The sequence below is a fragment of the Centruroides vittatus genome, unplaced genomic scaffold, assembly GCF_030686945.1.
Source record: "Centruroides vittatus isolate TY-2023 unplaced genomic scaffold, ASM3068694v2 scaffold_1478, whole genome shotgun sequence".
NCBI classification, from domain to species: domain Eukaryota; kingdom Metazoa; phylum Arthropoda; class Arachnida; order Scorpiones; family Buthidae; genus Centruroides; species Centruroides vittatus.
In genome coordinates, this window is record NW_027122680.1 from 938371 (window position 1) to 959839 (window position 21469).

Here is a 21469-nt window from a genome sequence, read left to right on the forward strand (position 1 = left end):
GATCTTGTGAACTAACTGTTGTGTTTTTGATTATTTCAATAGGTTGTTTACAATTATAAAAAATTCTTTATAAGAGATAATTTGTTTTTTGTAATTACATGTTTACAAAACTAATACTAATTTCATCATTAGTTATTGTTTTTTGTTTAAATGAATTGTGAAATGTGTGTGACGCTCCAGATATGTCATTATATGTTGCTTATTATTTTAAGTTTTGATTCCACGAAGGTAATTTATGATCTATGTTGTACTTATATTTAGATTTCAGTGTTTATTTTAATTGAAAATGTTTCATTTAGTTTTGGATTTTTGTAATTATTTTATTATCTAAACACTTACTTTTTTTTTTATGTTTTAAATAAGTCATTTATTATTAGATTTACCAAAATTTAAATTTTCAATATAAATCAGATGAAGGGACAGGAATTTTGGTATAAACTTGTTAATAACAATAGTTCATTATTTGAAATTATTAGGGAGCGAAAAATGAAAGTATAGTAGTAAAATTAATTTTTTCAAAATAAATTTAATAGAAATTAAAGTGGTTCTGGGTTTTCCAATTAATAACTGTTTAACGTGTAAAAAAAAAATGTTTTTTATGTTGTAATCCAGAAATGGTTGCTTTGTTTTTTGATTCTGAAAAGTATAAAGTATCTTTCAATATTTTAAAGTATTAAGAAATGAAAAGGTTTTTATATTGAAAAAATTTGTTGATTATGTAATATTTGTATTCGTTTGTTTAGCTGCACCTGCTGCTACTGTTGTAACCACAGCTACAACTGTTACTGCACCACAGCCAGACTATAGTGCTGCATGGGCAGAGTATTATCGATCTTTAGGAATGTTTAGAGAAGCAGAAATGATTGAACAGCAAGCTAGAGCTAACCAACAAGCAGCACAACATGTAAGTATTTTACAATCTAAGCAAAAAATATTTAAACATTTTTATCTAAGTGAAATTATATCTTTTTTAGCCTCAACAATATCAACCTCCACAACAGTACCAACCTCCTCAACAAGGTGCCTCACCAGTACCACCAACTACTCAACAACCAGCAGTACTTCCTGTACAAGGACAACCACCTCAACAACCTCAAGTAGTTCCAGCACCACAACCAACACCAGCTCCTGCTCCGCCTGCTCCTGCAGCACCTGCACCCACTCCTGCTCCAGCACCCGCTCCTCCCGCTCCTGCTCCGGCACCTGCGCCAACACCAGCACCAGCACAGAACCAACAGTTTCCTCCCGGAGCAGCTCCGCCTGCGCCAGCGCAATGGCCTCACGGATCTTATTCTCCACAACAACAGAATCCATACGGTCAGCAGCAAAATCCCTACCCTGGATATGGTTATGCTGCTTACGGAGCACAACAGTACCCTGGAACTTCTCAGTAAAGGTAACTAATATAAAATAAAATTATTGTATAATTTACATAAATTTATTAATAAAACCAAATTTAGTTATTTTACTTTAAAATATTCTTTAATAAAAGTAAAAGTTTAATTTTACATAATTCAGTAATAATTTAATATAAAGTAGTGCCTAAATGCCACAAAAAACTGGGTGAAGATTCAGGGGATTAAATTGGATCATCTGTAGTTTTTGAAAGACAAAAATTCTCCTATGATTCACGTTCAGGTTTCAGTAAATTATTATATGTTGGTAATAGTGCAGTAATATATATATTCAGGGTTCCTACGGACTTGGAAAGTCGTTTTTATTAGTGTTCAGAAAAGGTTTGAATTTTCCACCTTGGCTGCCTTTTTGATTTTTTTTGCTCTTAAAAATGGTTGAAAACAGGTGCAGAATATTTTCAGGCTCCAAATTTTCTTCCAAGCATACATAAAATTTTCTCAAAAATTTCCAAAGTACAAAAAATGATGGAGTAATTTCAATTTAAGCAGTATTTAACTTTTTCATTTTAATAATTTTGATTGCATAACAAAACGGTTTCTAATTTTTTTTCCAGTTTATTAATATTTTATAAAGTTCAGGAAAATTGTTAAGGGATAAATGTAATAAATATATATTTTTGCACATGGATTGCACAAGATTTGTTAATGAATAAGAAATAAACAATTGCTTTTTTCATTTTTCAAATCCATCTAGATCTAGTTGTGGATTAATAACAGAATAACCTACTTTAATTTAATAAAAAATTTTATTTTTAATTTAATAATTTGGCAATTATATATTTTTATAAGTATTAATTAGAAAAAAATATCTAATTAATAAGTTGGAGAAGCAATAGCATGTGTGTGCAGTAATTCAAATGTTTCATTTTGTGTGCCTTGCCGTAAGGGATACGACGTTAAGGAAATTTGTACAAAGTCGGTTGGGAGAAGGCACGGAATTTAAAAGAAAATTTCGAGTAGGAACCCTGTATGTTGTTTCAAAAATAATAACCACAGATATTTAGAATACAATTTTTAATCTTCATATAAGAGATACCGAATATTGCTTCATTAATACAATGACATTTAATTGAATATCATATTGTTTTAGCATTGAAGTAAACATTCTTTTATTCTATTTCATATATCTGACTTTTTATAATCACTACAATTAATAATTAATCAATAAAATTTTAACTAATAATTCATGATTTTTAGAAATCCTGTAGTTATGGTTGTATTTTCATCACTACAAAAGTAATAATTTAAATTACAATAATACATCTCAGTACAGTTTTTATGGTTAATTATTTTTGAAACACTATATAAATTTTGAAATGCATGTAAATTTATTTTATAACTTTCTTCAGTTTGCTTTTCAAATGTTTTGAAAGTATACATACTAGTGGATTTTATTCATTTTTAAGTGTTAATTATTAAAAAAATTTCATTTAATTCAAATGGCTTACAGATGGTTTGATCATTATTTAGAATTTTCTAAGTACAGTAAGGCCCCATTTAATGCAGGGAATGTGTTCTAGGCTGCAAAGCGTTAAACAAAACAGCATTGAACGAGGTCATTTTAACAGAGTAAATAGAGAAAGGAGAACAGATTTTACTTTAAGTTATTTTTATATTAATTTGCATAATAATATATGTTAAATAACATACAAACATATGCACACAGAAATGTAAAGTTCATTTTTTGTGACGAAGGTCTTGGCTCTTCCGAAATTCTTGTTTTTTGTGATAAGGTTGTGTAGTTTTATTTGTTGCTTTTTTTTTTCTTTCCTTAAGCAAATGTCAGTATCGGAAGATCACATCCAAAATGCCTCATTTTGCTTTTGCACTCCTTTCAAAATTTAGATTGTTCACTAAAATTTCATCAATAATTTCGGTTATCGTTACCAAATTTTTACTAAGGAAATCTGTAACAAGTTATTTGGATTCTTTGTCTTTAGAATCACTATTTTCCAGTTTTACATGAATTCCTTGTTTATCCAGTACTTGAAGGTTGTCGTTGGTAAGACACTCACCAGAAACCCGCTGTAACTCCTCAATATCCCTGCCCGTCTACATCTTAGTTCTACTGTATCGATTAGGTTGACCAAATAGTCAACCTAACAATACAGCCATAGGCTCTTTTTGTTGAGAATTCTTGGATACCTTCAGCCATAATTTCTTCCACACTCCGTCCGTGTATTTATCAGTTAATTCTTGCCAAGCCAAGTCGATATTTCCTATGGCATCCATGACGATATATTTTTTCCAAAATTGCACAAAACAATCATAGATTTAAGGGAAGTACAGTGCTACGACAAATCGCCACCTTTTGTCGATTGGTTTGTGTTCGTAAATAATCGTATTATATACGAATTAACGAAATGCTGCAACTATTTGAATCGGCGTAAATTTTGAGCTTTTTTTAAGGCTTCGAGCAGACTGCGTGATATTGGGGCATCATTAAGCGGGGTCTTACTGTATACTAATTGTAATATAAAAAATCATTAAAAGCATGGTTCTAAGTCTGAAGTTATTTTGGCGAAGCTTCAATTACATAACTTGAAAATTTAGTCTTAAAATTAATAGAAGCAGTGTTTGTTAAATTAGTCCACTTTATAAAAGAAAAATTTTGTAGAATTTCATGTAAGTAGTAATAAAATCTTTATTATTTTTAGGACTGCAATGTAATTTTAAATTAAACAAGGAATTATGTATTGTGACATTGTCACGTTTCAGGCTGCAATTTTTAATTTATTGAAAATATATGCTTTTGATCTCAATAGTGTCTTTTCCTGATAACAAGAGTCATGCTGGTCAACTATGTAATTCCATTCTGGGGGAAATTTTTGAATTAAAATCACATGACTTTTGTATAAGATGGGAAATTCATATATAATTAATTGGGACTCTTTCCCCTAAGCTTTCCATATCTGATATCAACTTTTATTTTCTATCCAACACCATTCTTGAGATAAAGGAATGACAGACGGACGAAAGTGGGAATTTATAGGTCTATAATTTTTTTTTTCAAATTGCAGCCCAATAAGTTTTTTACTATCTTCAATAAGGAAGTGACTTTTTGATTGGCTTGGTTTGAGTTTTTCTCATTTTTTAAAATTAAATAAAATTAATATTTTACGTAAGTATATTATCAAATGAATTTGAGAATTTTAACGAAGCATGTTTGTTATTTCTCTACCATTTGATCTCATTGATTATATACAGAATTTTCTGTACAAAATTTTATAATATATTCATATGTTTATTGAGGAAAATAATTTACATTTTCTTATTGGTGTAGAAAATTGTTAAAATATAAAGAGAATTTTTGAACTTGTTTTCTCTATTTAAAAAATTCTTCAATATCAGTTACATATCTGATTAAAAGCGATTTTTTTTTTCAAAGAATTAAATACATATGATCAAGAAAATTTAATAGAAATGATTTAATCTTAAAATTTGGTTGAAACCTTTAAAAATTATTCGAAAGGAATTATTTAGCTTTTAAATAATTATATATATGAAAGTGAATAAATCTATTATAATATAGATGCTATTAAATTAAAGAAAGCTACGAACCAAAATAACTTTTACATTATTAGTGTGCGTTTTAAATTTGAAGTTAATCGTTGGGTTTGAGAACCAGAATGAATTTTTGTAGTTACATTTAAAAAATGAGTTATTTGATGACTAACTGCAGATGATCCCAAATATTTTTATTAGTAACCGATAATTATATAGATCCAGAACATCTTTTGTTCCAGAGGATCATATATTCATAACTTCCCGATTCTTTTGAAGTTAAATGTAAGTATGGGGTAAGTAGTAGTGACCGATAAGTGGCAAATTAGGGTTTTTTAATACATATAATGCATATAGAAAGTTTTCTTACAGGCCAAAAACAAACAGCAAAACAGGTGTAATTGATATGTGAAATATGTTTGTTTTTTGTTGTTGTGCTTTTTCAGAATACCGTCAGTATGCTGCTGCTCTCACATGATTGCAATATGCCTTCTCAAGTTTGATTTGACATCATCTTACAGAGGTTACCAGAAATTATTACACGTGAAATGTCGGTTAAGTCAGCATTGTATATCAACATAAAAAATTTTGTCATAGAATATGTGAACTGAGAATGGATATTAATGTCAAATTGACATGATCTAGATGGCTAGTACATCAGTACAATAATACATTTTAGTGTTGGATGCCATATGTCTATTGTATATTGCTAGTTGTTTATAGTTTTAACAAATTCAGCTGAATATTCCTCATGTGACAGTGTCATATGCTTTGTATATATTTGGATTTTTATTTGTATTGTAACCCAAATTTAGATTGAATTTTTTTTTTCCCCTTTCTATTTGGTAAAGTAAAGGTATTTGTTTTGGATATGTTTTGTTTATTTTTTTATTTTTATCTAATTGCCTCAGTTTTAGGCTGGTTGGAGATCGTCTCGAGTGCCAGATCACCAGTACCATGGCATATTTCACCGTGGGATAACGAGTTGAGTAAAAATAATTGATTGCTGTTAGTATAATTCAACTGATATTATTATATATATCTATTCATTGTCACATGAGTGTTTAGATTTCAGCTTTTCATTTAAATAAATGAAGGAGATATGCCTCATCAACAGAGGTAAGAATAATGAAAATCACATTGTCATGTTTCAGTTTGAAATGTCTGTAAGCGATGTTTGTCATTTTACCAATAATGTTTTATCTGATATTGTTTTTTTGTATTGATATTTGTAAAATTGAATAAATTCTTCCAAGCTTTACAGCTTGATATTTGGTAAGAGTATACAAGTCTTAGCTCTAAAGTGAATTGGCATTATTGTGGTGAGTACATTACCATTTTCACTGTAAAGACATTTTGATTTTTTTTATGAGGAATGATAAATATTAAAATGCCTAATAATAAGAATGTATTTATCAAAAATTATTAAAAGATGTACAAAAAATGATTTTACAGGTACAATATTAGAAATAAGATATTTCAAATAATGATTTTAAGTTATTGTTGTAGTTAAAAAAGAATTTCAATGCATTTCTTTACTATTCATAAATAATTCATTCATTTATGTTTATGCATTGTTTTCATAATGTTACCATTTGATTAATTTTAACTTTATTTACTATTTTCATCACGATTATGCCATGTCTATCTGAATGCAGAATAGATTGAAGAAATAAAGTCGAGAGTAAGATCTTTCAAATTTAAAATCACATTATTTTCATATGTAGTGCATTGTTTAGTATATAAGTAGGAATAGATTGAATGTAGAACATTCCTCATTTATATTAAAATGTGCTGTGTTTTGGCAGCACCTACACCATATCATTGTGTTATTCAATCTTTATTTTCAGTTCATATTACAGTTTTTTTCTTAATGAATATAAATTTACATTCCATTTATTTTCATTTTATTATAATTAAAGTTATAAGTAAAAAAAAAAATCCATCAATCTATACCGATTCTTGCTGTTTGGAGAATAAAATCTGTGAAAATACAGAACAGGCTATTATATATCCTTTAAATTGTATAAAATCTGATTATAAAAATATAAAGAGATATATCTATATATAAAATTGAAACATGCTGTTATCTTTATACATTTTACATTTCAGAAAATAGAAATTGAGCACTGCATGTTTGGAAAATGCTTTGTGACGTTTTCTGTGACTTTCTTTTTTTAAATTCATTCAGCACTGGTTTTGTGGTAAACTTAATGTAATTTAAAATAAAATATCTTTTAATTGTTTCACATTTTGTTTATTTGTAAATTGAAATTTTCATTTTTTTAAAAATTTTGATACACCACAAAATTTCAACATTTCTCATCAGATTTATTTTATAAACATATATTAAGAATTTTTAATCGTAAATATCCGTAGATGATTCGAAACATCAATTACATACTACGAAAAGCAGTAACGAAGAACCTTTATAAATTAAAATTGCATATGCGAATAGCAGAGTTTCTCACTTACGCAGTAAATAAGGAAACTTTAAGAGTTAATTCAAAACTAAACGTTTTCTGGTAAATGCAAAAAGTAATACAAAATTTCGTCATAATAGTTTATCTGCTGTCACTTTTAAATATTAACGATCAAGCTGTGTCGTCTAACTTCTACTTTTTGCATTTGTTAATAATTTAGATGTTGTATGAACCTATATCGAATAGTGTAAGGAATTCATTTATGCATTTTACACCACACATTGTATAGGGCATATTTTACTAATATTAACATATTTATAAATAGTTACTGAATTAATTTGAGTGTTAAAGTAAATATTTAGCTATTAAGAATTCAGTTTTTTTTTTATCTGACGATGTATATCTATACAAAATTTCTATTATTTGTTAAGATAATTGAAATTTTAAAGAGTTTCTTTGATATTAAGAGTGCATTTATTTCAATAGCCGCACGTTTAATAAAAATTTCCTGTTATGACGTTTTTAAGATATAATGATTAATTTCCTTTTAGGTTAACTAATAATTGTTTGCATAATAATAATAATAATAATTTATGCTCTTTGGGATGAATATATATATAATTTCATAACATACGATTTTAATGCATATGATACTAAAATGATAGTAAATATTGTTATAAATTTATATATGTAGTATTGTATCAGTGCTTTAACCATGAATAATAATAATAATAATTAAAAATATATATTAAATCTCATTTCATTTTAAATTGTAATAAATTTGAAAGTCCTGCTTTTTTTTAATGAAAACAAAAATTATTGTACTTCTAGATTGATACAAATAAAAAGGAAAGAAGAAAATGATAGAGGAATAAGATTTAAGCGGAGAAACAACAAACATAATGAGTTTGTTACATTCAAAAATTTGTTAAACGTACGATAAAATTCTAACATTGATCATCTTTCCTTTTTTTTCCTCCCTCTTTGTTCATATAATTAACATTCTCCATTTAGTTTATTAATTCTAAACTATTAATTGACAATAAAAAAAGTATATTTAGAAGTATATATAGTAAAAAAGTATATTATAAGAAGGCATTATATATTTAGATTTAATTAACCGATCAAACGTTAGTGTCTTCGAGAAGCCCCTGTAGAATAAATTACACGACTTTTGTTTTGAAAAAAACCTTGCTTTTAAATGCATATAAAAGTTTCCCCATTTTTAAAAATTAATTAATGTTTTTATAATATTAAATCAGTATTATGAATTAGTGGAAAAAATTCTTTATTCAACGAAATGTTGATTAAAGTAGCGCATAACTGAACTTAAAAAATGAAATGTCAAATCAACAGTTCATTGTAAATCATTATATTATCAGCACAAGAATTTATCTTTGCCGAAAAAAAAAAAAGGTACATTTAAATTTTCCAAATCTCCGAGATTTATCGTCGTAATTTTTTTACATGACAAAGTTGAATTTAAGTAATTAATAGTAAAGTAATGGTTTTCCAGTTTGATAAATATATAAAATATTTGAAAAATTTTTTTTATCAGTATAATAATATAATATAAATGAACTTTTGAAATAATGATTCCTATATTTTTATTTGAATTTTAAATTTTATATTAAATTTTATGAGAAATTTGTCTATAATATATATATGTGTGTGTATATATATATATATATAATATATTGCATAATTGATTATTTTTAAATGAAATATGAAATTTTTCTTGATGAATTTGAAATAGAATATAAATTTTATATATTTTATACATTTTACTGTGAATTTCTTTTATTGACCATTAAAAAAAAATGTATTTTTGCTATGAATTTATATACAGTTATTTTTTATTAATACATTTTATGAATAATTGATTTTAAATATGATGATTTCAGTCATTTAGAACGTATTCATTATTCATTTCAAATATTGTTCATTTGTTTTATTGATTTCAATTTAAAACAATAATAGTAGTTAATAAATATTTGAATATTTAATTTCTTATTTTTGCAGACTGTATACTTTTTTAAAATTAGTTTATAGAATTTTTCTAATTCTGAATTGATTCTTTTATTAATAATAATGTTTATAATAATACAATTTATTAACTTTGTCATATAAAAATTGAAACCGAGAAGAAGAAAATTTGAATGACCTTTTTACATTCATAACCCATTCCTGGTTCGCACGTTCCTTTACCCCTAAGGAATTTCGTGTCGTAATTCAAAAATTCGTTTGCCGTCGCCGCAAATTAGTTTTTCCATTACGACGACGCAAAACGTTTTTATTTAAGTTAACGTTTCTGTAATTATACAGTTTAAACTCGAAGTTTTATTTATTTTTAAATTTGTCGTCTTTATTTTTAAAAAAAAGTATAGAAAAAAGCTGTGCGTGTTTGTCGACAGTTTTTTAGGTCGGGACTGATTGCATGAAAGTAATATGGATTAGAAGTTAATTCTTTTTACGACGTTCAGTTTGTTAATTTTTTTTATTATTCAGTCAAAATTATTTTTTAAAATTTAATCTTTGTTAATAGTATTGTCGAACCTTTTTGTAATCCCAAATTTATCAGAATGAGAACGAAAATTTATGCAATTAGTCCATAAAAGATTGCCAGGAAATGGGTATATGTACTACTATTTTTTTTTTTTTAATGCAGAAAATCTGTACGATCGAGGAAACTTGATTATTATTATTTTTTTTAATTAAATGTATTTGTGGATTTTATTAAATTCAGATAAAATATTGATTTTTGTCCATTTTTATTTTACGTATTTACTAGGATTTTATTATTGGTTATACTAGTTAAAATTAGGATATTTTTTGGAATTGTTGAATTTTAATATTAGTAGTCTTGTCTATAAATTTTGCGGCCATCTTTTTTCAATTGAAATATTAAATTAAGATGTAAATAATTAATTTATATGCAAATTAATTTTGTTTAATTTTTATTTATAAAACAAATATTAATTATTAAAATCATTTTTTCATTATTGATGATTAAAATAAATTATATTTTTGAAATTTGTTTAATTAAATTATTACTATTTTGATTAAATTTGTTCATTTTATGATTTTCCAGAATTAATGCTTATAATTAAATAAGAAATTTTTTAAGTAAAGAAGTCTAAATGCGTTAAAGAAAACGTTTCCTGTGTGAGAATATTCTATAAGGAATTAAATTACGATAAGAACATTTCAGAATTGGCAAAATTATCATTAGTCGGTAACTATTTCGTATAAATTAAATTGATTTTTAAACTTCCATTTTCACTAATATAGTTAGTCGACTCTCTTCCCAATTACTAAAAATACATACTAAACATTACACTTATGTTACTAAAAATAATACACATCATTTAAAATAACGAGAATAATTTTACTAAAATCTAGTTGCTGGTTCACTTAATTTTTCACCGTATAATTGGAAAATTTGCTTTGATCTGAATTAAAAAAAAAATCTTTAATACCAGATGTTAAATGGAAAGATATATTAATTATTAAATTAGCTTAGATTATAGAACGATTTAATGATTTCACGAGTTTGTTATAAATAGGGTATCGTTTAATAGAAACTTTGATAGTTCAAAATTTAATTTGAATTAATGGTCGTCATAATTAGTAAGGTCAGCCGATTCGTTAAAATTGTGGGTTTTAATTAGATTGATTTATTTAAATAATTTAAAATGAAATAAATCTATTTGGTCATTAAATCTTTTTATTAGACATCAACAGTATCTGTAACGCTACACTCACGAAATCATTCATTTATATAATTTGTAATCTGGCAATTAGCTTGATTTGTGGGATTGTCATATTAATTTTGCATGTTTTCGAGGCTAATGCCAAAAATAATCGACCTTATTATTAAGAAAATTAACTGTTTTTATATTTAGACATTACATTGAAAGGAAAAGTTGTATTTTTCTTGTAGCATATCATAATTTATTTCAATTGCATTATTCTTTCATAGAATCTTCTCCGCACGGATACGTTCAGATTTAACTAAAGCGATAGATTGCACGCGTTGCATTAATTTTGGATATCTGGGATTTATATATTTATATCTAGATTTAGTGAATTTTTAATAAAAATTTTCTTGAATGCATAAATTTTGATTGCCTGATTAGTTTAAAATTTATAAATTTTATTAGATATAAATTTGAAAGATTTAAAAGAAAAATTATATTTGATTACTTAAGAAATTCGGTTTATTGTTTATTTCTAATGCTTTTTAGTTTGAATTTTTGTTAAGATGGAAAATGAAGTAGGGATGTTTTTGGTGAAATGCTTTATTTCGTAAACTAGGATATTATCAACATTAGAACACAATAATTTCTTGACTCGGCTACCATAGGAAGACACACTTGTTGCAGCCTATCTGATTAGATCAGGGATGCTCAAAAGTATGTCACAATGGCTACATTGCATTTAACAAAATTATTTTATTTTATATCTAATTATTGAATATGTATCATTTTTTAATATAATAATTGATTAATATGTTGTCTTGAAATATTACAGGAAGTTCTAAGAAAAAAATTCTATTGATATCTTAACTCAAAATTTAATAATATAGTTCTTAAAATAGCTATTTGACATAATAAAAAAAAACTTTTGGAAATAAATGATTACTCTATAGGTTTATTTGAAAGAATTTCCTGTAATTTTGATAAATGAAACATGTTTATGTGAATGATGATTAATATAAATTTAAAATATTAAACTTGAAAAAATGATTGTATTTATTAAATTTATTTATTTTAAAGTATTTGCCATTGTGTTATAAATCTTCCCGATTGGTTACATATAAGTATACTCATAATTTATTGATCATTAAACATTTTCTACATTAACATTAGCAATTTGTGATTAATAGCTGATATATAATTTACTTTGAAAATATTAGAAAAATTAAAATCTTTATTAATTTGGATATCATTTTAGATCTTATAATTGTTTGATTCTGTAACAATAATTGTTAACACAATGATGTCCATAATCTATATAGGTTTAGTTTGAGATTTGAAATGTTCCTTTATATTAATAGCCAATTGAAGTTGTTTTTCCTTGATTTATTATTATGCCCTTATATTTCAAAAGTTTTACATTAAAAACAAAAAATATCATTATAATCATTATGAAATGACAATTTTCGAACGTTAAAAAGGATTGAATAATTGTAGTATGTATTCTCTCCCAGCAAGAAATGATGATTTAATTTTTAAAGTGTTAATTTTATAAACTTTATTATTGTGTAATTAAAAATGATCTATCTTTTTGCTAAAAGGTTCCTGATTTTAGTTTTAATGTCTAGGCATATTCACAAATAAACGTTATTTATGGTGTTTTTGAAGGTTTCTAGATTGTAATGTTTTTTGTAGTGCGCTCTGAGCGAGCAGTCTCATGTTAATGCTGAATAAAAGGGTTTTCAAGATCATTTGCTATTCCCTGGGGGATAGGGTTTAACAATTGCGTTATACTGCTTATGTGTAAATCACCACCAAGGCATTTATTAGCTCGAATTTTTACGTACCAATTACATTACATTTCTTTTAGTAGAAGCGAATCAGTATTTTTCTTGTTTCAAAATTTCAACAGTCAGTTTTAATGTTTATTTGGTTGGTTGGTTTAAATCTTACTTAAGCAAATGATTCATTTGGTTCCGCTATACTATTTATCTTGATGTTCTTTGTAATGTAAAAAAATCTGATAGGCATATTACCACATTTTTGCACACATTACTTTAACACATTAACAAAAGAATCATTTTCCTTTATTCATTTGTAACTAGTGCTTTGAACACTTCAAATGCTTCAGACGTGTCAGGAAGTTATTCCTGTTAATTTATATAAAAAGTCTATGGACTGATATAATGGCCTAAACGAATATTAATGAGATTATTATCTATTTATCAATATAAGTAATTAAACAATTACATCATCATACAAAGAATGTACATTCGTATTAGTAATTAGTAAATGATTTGTTTATACCTCTTTTTATTAGTTTTGCTGCACAGTTGATGCAACAAAACTAACAAAAAGGTCAGTTGCATCTTAGCAGCGTCTAATGTCACATTCAGACTTTGTTTTATTCTGACAACACTAGAAATTTTCTAAACATTTGCTTGCTTTTATCAGCATATTTTAGCAGGTGAAGCCGTATAAAATACTTTAGTAAATCAAGCATTTTGTCTTAAATTTGCTTCAAAGAAGTTTTTCTAATTTTGATAAATACTATAGGTTGTCAATGTTTACCAATATTAGTTGGCAAAAATGTTATCCAAATTTAAAAATAATAATGCATGGTGAAATTGAGAAAAGTTTACATTTAATACACTATTAGATTTCTACAGTTACTACAGATTAGGCTACCAATTGAATTTTAAGTACTATATTCCAGTCATTTTTAAGCAGTATTAAATGCAAATAATTACCAGTTTTATATAAAGAAAGTAAGCGCAAATAATTCAGTATACCCCAAGTAAATTGTATTGTAAGTAAACATATTTTGTATTTAGGCATCATTGTGTTAACTATTTTTATAAATGTCAGATGGAAAAAGTAAAATATATGATTGCATTTATTTATTTATTTATTATATGTAGTTATTAATGAAAACAGCCATAAGATTGCTGATGATTTTCTTGCTAGTAATATATTTTTTGAGAACATTCCATGATTTTGGAGGTTTATTTTAATGGCTGTGTGATCTATTGCTATTTAAATAATCAATTACATTTGTAGTAATTACTGGTGATAGCAAATAATTTTTTTTAGAATTTTAAAGGAATGAATCCAATTGGCTTACATAGTTTTTCTATAAATTTCTTCTGGATGTGAGCTGTGAATGAAAAACATCAGAATCAATTATGAAGTACAGTTAATGGATAAAATGCCAGTAAATGAAATTTTTAGAAAATTACTTAGAAATAAATTGAATCCCCAAAGAGGTTAAATCAGGATATCAGGGATGCCGGAAGGTGATGTTTTGACTTTTTGAATGTATTTTGCAAATGGTTTATTCATTACTTCATTTAATTTTTAACTTGATCCTGATATTGAATATAATAATAGACCCTTGATATTTTTATTCTTCTTATTATTTTTCATTATGTATTTATTATTATTTTCATTTAAAATACTTTTTGATTTCAAGGTGAATTGAGTTAAGTTTGTTTCCAAGGAAAACTATCTACATGTCATAGTTTAAAATTTATCATCATTCCTGCTATAATTCTCTCTTCACTTTGAATTGACGTCCCCTCATTATTGTTACTTTTTTTTTTGTTTGTTTATATAACGACAAATAATGCACTAGCACTAAAACAATTTTCATAATAGTATTTGTAAGCATGTAGATAATTTTTCCCAAAGATGAACTTTATCCATTCATCTTAAGATAGTGTGCATTATATTATTTAGCACATATTGATATTTCTTAAATAAAATTTAAAATTATAAAAACTAGAAGTGCTAGAAATGTAAAGATAGTCTAATTAATTAACATTTTATATTTAATTATTATTGACAAGTGATGTCTTCATCATAAATTGAAATAGCTATTTGATTAATTTATGTATGTAAAATTTATTCTTCAGTACAGTTAGAAAGTTTACAAATAAAAATCATATAAGTTTCTTGCAAGATATTTTATAAATATTATTTTTATGTAATGCATATGTGTATTTTATAATGTATTCAATATATGAAGCGTGCAATGCCATAAGGTTGTAAATGCCATTTTTCTCAAAATACATTTTATTGAAGAAATGAATTTTAAATGCAATGTTTTTTCCTACAAAAAAATATTGTGGCGATAGTGATGCTCTAAGTGGCTATATTTTGAAGATGAATTTATGTGCAAGCCATAACGTTTTAAGTGCCAAAGTGCAAGCCACGTGACTTTTGGCATGTAAAATGTTACGGTTTACATTTACATCATTTTGTTATTCCAGTTTGTAATGCAGTAAGTTTTTTATGCAGAACCGGTTAACTGAATGCCAGTTTATTAATAGTTAACCTGTATCACCTTATTATTTGATATTTCAAAATGATATTCGGACTTCCATTAATCTTTCAGATTTGAAGTTTTTAAATACATTTTAACTTTTATTACACTAAATTAATACCTTATTGTTTATATTTTCCTTTATTTATCATAATCATATTACAATTGATAAAGATTACAGCCCAGTTCAAGTACCAAAACTGTGGGCCCAACATTGTTGAAGCCAGGAAGCAGTCACTAATAGATTATTGCCAGTTTTTAATGTTAAAATTGATATTGAATTTGTAAATTGTGTTTAATAATTTAAATGTAAGTTTCTGGTATTTAAAACTGTTTTTCAGCTGTAGAAACATTAATTTTATGATTGCAATTGTTTTTGGCATTTACAACTTTATGCACTTGCACAATTTTGGCATTTACAACGTTATGGCTCTAACCCTGTTTTTAAACATTTTTTGTTTCCCTACTATTATGCTTAGGTGTTTGAAATTAAACCCAATGTTTTATTTCAAAGTGTAAATTGTTAAAATAATTTTTATAGCATTTGATTAAAGTTTGTTCATTAGAAAAAGTGTTTTTTCTCTCTCCTGAAAAGTTTGTTTTTTGGCATTTACAACATTATGGCATTGCACGCTTCATATATATATATATATATATATATATATTTTTTTTTGTTTGACTATTAATTGTTTTGCTAAAAGTTTATATCTTAATAATGCCATTTCTTAAATATTTTTCACTGTTTTATCCATAATTTTAGACATGAACATTTTTTGTTACATGCAAAACTTATTTTTATTGTAACTAGTAGTAATTTTGGAAGGTTAGTATAAATTTCATTTAAGTTCTAGTCAGGCAAAATCAATATATTTTAATTTCTAATCATCATCTTGTGCACATCATTACATATACACTTATATATATATATATACCATTATTTTTTGTATGTAATGGATAAACATGTAGTTTGTATTAAAATAACATAAGTAATCATTTAGTCAACTTTGAAAACTTATTACTAAAAGAAGTAATTAGTAAATGAACCACTTAGTAAAAAATTTGTTCCAATTACAGCACAGAAATGTATTTTATATTAAAATGAATGAGAAAATTGGATAATAAAATAAAAAATTTAGTCAAACGAAAAAAGTCAATAGTTTTTAAAATTTGGTTCAAGTTGAAAGTCAAATTAGACAATTTTATCATCCCTTAGTTTCTTTTCTACTGTTGCCTGTGTAGTAGTTTTTATGGAAGTAACGCTGAAGGAAGTTTTAGGAAAAAAAAACAAAAACTAGAAACTGTCTTGTTATTGGAACATTTGAAACATTAAATATTCAGAAACAATGGTTTTAATATTAGTAAAGAAAAGATTCAATGTGTTGCATGTTAAATTCTTGTGTGTGTTAATTTGAGCAGCTATTCTGTAGATTTGCCACCCTTCTTACGGTGTTTCGTATATTTAATTGTATAGCACTAGAAATAAAACTTTTATTTAATCAAATGCCGTTGTGATTAAAGTTATATTAACTCTTTGAACTTGAGAATAATAATAGGTTAAAAATAGTATTGTTTTTATTAAATTTGATGAATGTTATATCAAGATGAAAATAAGTACAATATTTAATGATGCGATATCTAAATGATATTTCTTAATTCTCTCCCCTCATGGAAATTCTAAATAGTACATTTGATATTTGTAGAAATAATTAGAAATAAACAAAATTTGAGTAAAGCTGCTGATTTTCTTGCTTAAGTTTTTTTTTTTCATTTGTTTTGGCAAAATATTTTTATAAAATTGTCAGATGATAATAACTAACTATTAATGATTATGACTGACTGGAAGACTTTTATTTAGAAAGTATTGTACTTATTTAGTTTCCTATGTTGTATTGAATTTACTCTTCGTATTCAATAAACTAATATATTAATGAAAACTAGAATTTACGATATTAAAAACAACAAAGACATGTTTTTAAATATTTATTATTGATTTATTGGCATATGAATTTGTTAATAATAGTAATAAATAATTTATTTGAATATCAAGGGTCTAATTTACTGAATTAAAATCAAAAGATCAACAAACTGTTATGAATTAGTAACAAAAGGTAAAGTTTTATGTAACAGTTTAAACTGAAATTTAAATTAAATAGGATTAAATCAGCTGGATAGGGAAAAATTAACTTAACAATATATAAAGGATGCTAAGAAAAGTTTTAATTTTGATTAAATGCCAAGTATCTGTGGACTACGTAAAATTTAGTCTTGCGCATTTATGTGATAGTGATCAGAGACCATATTTATTTAAACTCTCCGAAGTAGCACGTATGTTATTTAAACAGCTTAAAGATAGTTTCGTAGCGATAATTATGATTCTAAACAATCGTAATGATTTCATTATTTGGATCAAAATATACAATAGAAGAGAATTCTGTTAAAACTATAATTTTCTCTAATTCAATGAGATATTCAACAATCACAGTTAGCGTTAGAATACGATTGACAATTGACTAAATAATTCATTTGAAAATAATTGTAGTAGTATTGATTTAAATAAATTATTTAGTCAAATTACTGATATGATATCTCAGGCTTTAAGTTAATCATTTAAAAATGTTTTATTCACAAGAAAATTAAATATTTAGGCATAAGTAATGTTACGAAAGTGATTTTTCTAAATACAGCAAACTAATGATTGCAACTTTTTCCTACAGTATATTTGAGAAAGAGTTAATAATTTATTAAAAGTTCTTCTCCATTTATTAAGTACCTACGAGTACTCAAAATTTTTTAACTTTTTTTTTTTTGATATTTTAGAATGTAATTGTAAATAAGAGATTTGAAGTTATATGCTATAGTTAAGATTAAATATTTTATATATATATATATATATATATAGGATACTGCTGATTATTTTGTCTTAAATGTACAATTTAAGACAAAATAATCAGCAGTGTTAAATTCTACGTCATTTAATCTTAACGTATTCTTCCATGTTATTAACAGCTTTACAATATTTTATAAAATATTGTAATCATTGTAAGTTCTATATTGGAAAGAAGAAGAAAAAATTTAAATGCCGTTTTAGTATGAAACTAACATACATAAATACGTATATATGGATCTGTTTCATATCAAAGGAATTTATAAAGAATTAAGTTTATTGGTCTTTTGATTTTATGTGTGTTTAATTTTTAATAATTTTTGGATTGATGATGATAAAATTCTGATTGATTTCATAGAAAAGAAATCTTTAAGTTTTAAAAATTCATTATAATATGTTTTTCTATGAGAGAATTTATTTATGATTTATATTAAGCAAGTCATGTTTTTAAATTGAGAAGACGATTATTATTATTATATAAGATTTTATTCAGCAAAGTCAGTTTATTATATAAGATTTTATTCAGCAAAGATTAAAATACAAAATATATTTGGAATTTTCTTTATATAAATAAAAGAATTTTTGTATTATTGAATTTACACGAATTTTAGGCATATTTATTGCAACAGGAATTACATTAGCATAATGAAATAAAGATTACAACAATAAGTAGACTAAAATAGCTTCACCTTGTATTTGATAATGATACTTGATCATATTCTTATTTACATGGCTTCACTGGAAAAAACAAGAAATGCCGATTAAAAAATTGTTTTCTCGTAGACACAAATAATAATTCTGGATTATAGCGTAAACATCTAATAATAGTAATGTTAATATTTACAATGGATCTAAACGAGAAGATCTTAATCTAGCACAATCAAGCATTTTATCTTATACACATATATATGGAAAAAAAGTAGGATTTTAGCAATGTTTAGTCATGCTGTATTTGATTATAACTTGTTATTCTTGCAAAATTATCTGTAAATATATATATATATATAATTTGTTTTGATGAAAGTTCTTTGAATGTTTGAAAGTTACAATAATGAGATATTTGAAAAAGTCAACAATACTGCATCTGGTTAAAACTTACATTATGTTTAAGATAAAATGAGTACTAAAATGTCATTAAAGATTATATTTCTGATTAGAAACATTTGAAAAATCATACATGCGAAATCTGTTAGCTGATTATCTGCTTAAAATTATTATCGCATACAGTTTTTTATATATTGACGTAGGTATATAATGTATGAACAAAATTATATTTAGTGTGCTCATTTTTCAATCGCTGTTTTACTGATATTTTCAGTCAGTTAATTCAGTAAATCAGATAAATAACCTGATTAAATGCCTCATCTTATCAACTATTGTAATGATTATTACATAGGCCTACTGTATTTATATTTATTTTTATCTTCAGTTAGTCAATTCAATAATTTTGTTTTTGTAGAGTTCAGCTTTTCCTGTTGGTACCATTATATGAAAAAATGATTAAGTAAGTGGAAACCATACAAGGGAATTTGGGGATAATTGGATTCACCAGCCGCTGACATTCATTCATGGATGTAGCAACAGAAAGGAAAATAACTACAGATTTAATAGTACACAAAATAATTTGTGACAAGATGGTTGGCATGATCATCAATATAAAACCCTATCCAGGTCTGTATTGGTGATTCTAGCATTTCTTTACAGCTGGTGATGGGCAGTGTGTTCGAACGTACAAAGAGTCGGTCGAATTTTGTACATTCGTATACATTTCGTTAGATAAGTTAAAATGGGTAACAGAAAACTGAATGTATATTTTATATTTATGACAATTTGTTATTAAAGCATTTTTAATCACTAGATTGTTGTACTTTTCTGTTTTTAAATTAATCATATAAGTTTAAGTGTCAGACTTCAGTGGTGATCATTTAATTTTTGCATTTGACTCTTAATTATCCAGGATCAAAGTTTATTATGTTGTAAGAAGTATTTTAGAAACTTCAAATTTGTTATTGTTTTATATAAAAATTGTGATTTGAATTATAAAACTGGTTTTATAAATAATGCATTATTTTGGAGAGTTGAGAGTCAAGTGTAACTTTATAAATATGAATATTTAAGATAACTTAATAACTACTTTGTGATGATTTCAAGATTAAAACTATCAAAAGATGGCATTTTTAGTCACGATACTGTGGTAGAAATTCCACTAACTAACGTTATAAAGGTGAGGAGTGCCAGATGATAGAAATCATGCTTTAGGGTGCGACTATGCACATGCAAATTTAGAGCGAGCGATTTAGTTTTCGCAAAGGAAAACCATGCATAAGCGAGAAGCAAGAAATAACGCTGGCGAGAGCGAATTTCTGGTTCTCGCACATACCTGACAGGTTTTGATATTTATCGCGTCTCGCCTCTTCTCGCCACACATTCTCTCTCGCTCGCGTCTGCATAGTCGCACCCTTAGAGTTCTTCTCTCTCCACTTCATGCTTAATTATATACATATTTTGCTAAAAAGGTAATAACATGTTTGTCAACCATCCTTTCTATATGAAAACAGAACTGAAACTGGAGAGGATTAAATTTATAATTTCCTTCAAGGAAACTAACTCATAATGATATATTTTTTTTATCCTGTATTACTAAAGGTCACTTGAACATAATCTAAAATTTGTTTTTTAATGATTTCAAATACTGGGATTTCGAGTTTTTATTGTGCTCAATTTTATCATTAATTAATGATTACATTACATTCCGATCATATTTTATTTTTTACTTATTTGAAGAAATGAATCATTGTGACTTCTGAATAATAATACATTTAGTATCTTAGCAGTTCTTTTCGCTGACTATTAGGAATCGTTTAGATGTAAAAAAATGTGTAATATGTAGTTAATTATATTAGTGATACTGTAATCATTACAAATGAATTTGAAAATTATACATAAACATATTACATAAAGCTCTTCTATATTGAACCGAACTGTTATCAGCTTATAAAATGTATGAGTTACAAATAAAAACAATTTTTTCCAACTCATCTTAAATATTTTTAATATATCAAAACATTTTTACTGTGTGCAAAATTTTCCAGAAACAATACTTATAAATGAAAGTCGGTACAATAGTAAATTATGTTTTAATCCGAATTTCATTTTGATGGCCTCAAAATAATTGCATTTAGTTTCGGTAAATACAATTTGCGGTTAATTTAGCGATAGAT

At 25.7% G+C, this 21469-nt stretch overlaps 1 protein-coding gene across 11 annotated transcripts in view; it reads left to right on the plus strand.

The window, feature by feature from the left end:
• LOC136987150 (far upstream element-binding protein 1-like) overlaps positions 1-20105 on the plus strand; it is a 64779-nt gene extending 44674 nt beyond the window's left edge. For 7 of the 11 annotated variants that reach the window (XM_067284833.1, XM_067284834.1, XM_067284829.1 and 4 more), the window contains 3 exons: positions 744-904; positions 975-1396; positions 5366-7168. In XM_067284833.1, coding sequence (XP_067140934.1) covers positions 744-904; positions 975-1394 — 581 coding nt within the window. In that variant the 3' untranslated portion in view covers positions 1395-1396; positions 5366-7168. Of the gene's footprint in view, positions 1-743; positions 905-974; positions 1397-5365; positions 7169-11659; positions 11758-14133; positions 14337-19707 lie in introns of those variants that run through there. The other 4 variants (XR_010882583.1, XR_010882584.1, XM_067284831.1 and 1 more) reach the window with 4 other exon arrangements.
• Positions 20106-21469: the final 1364 nt, after the last annotated feature.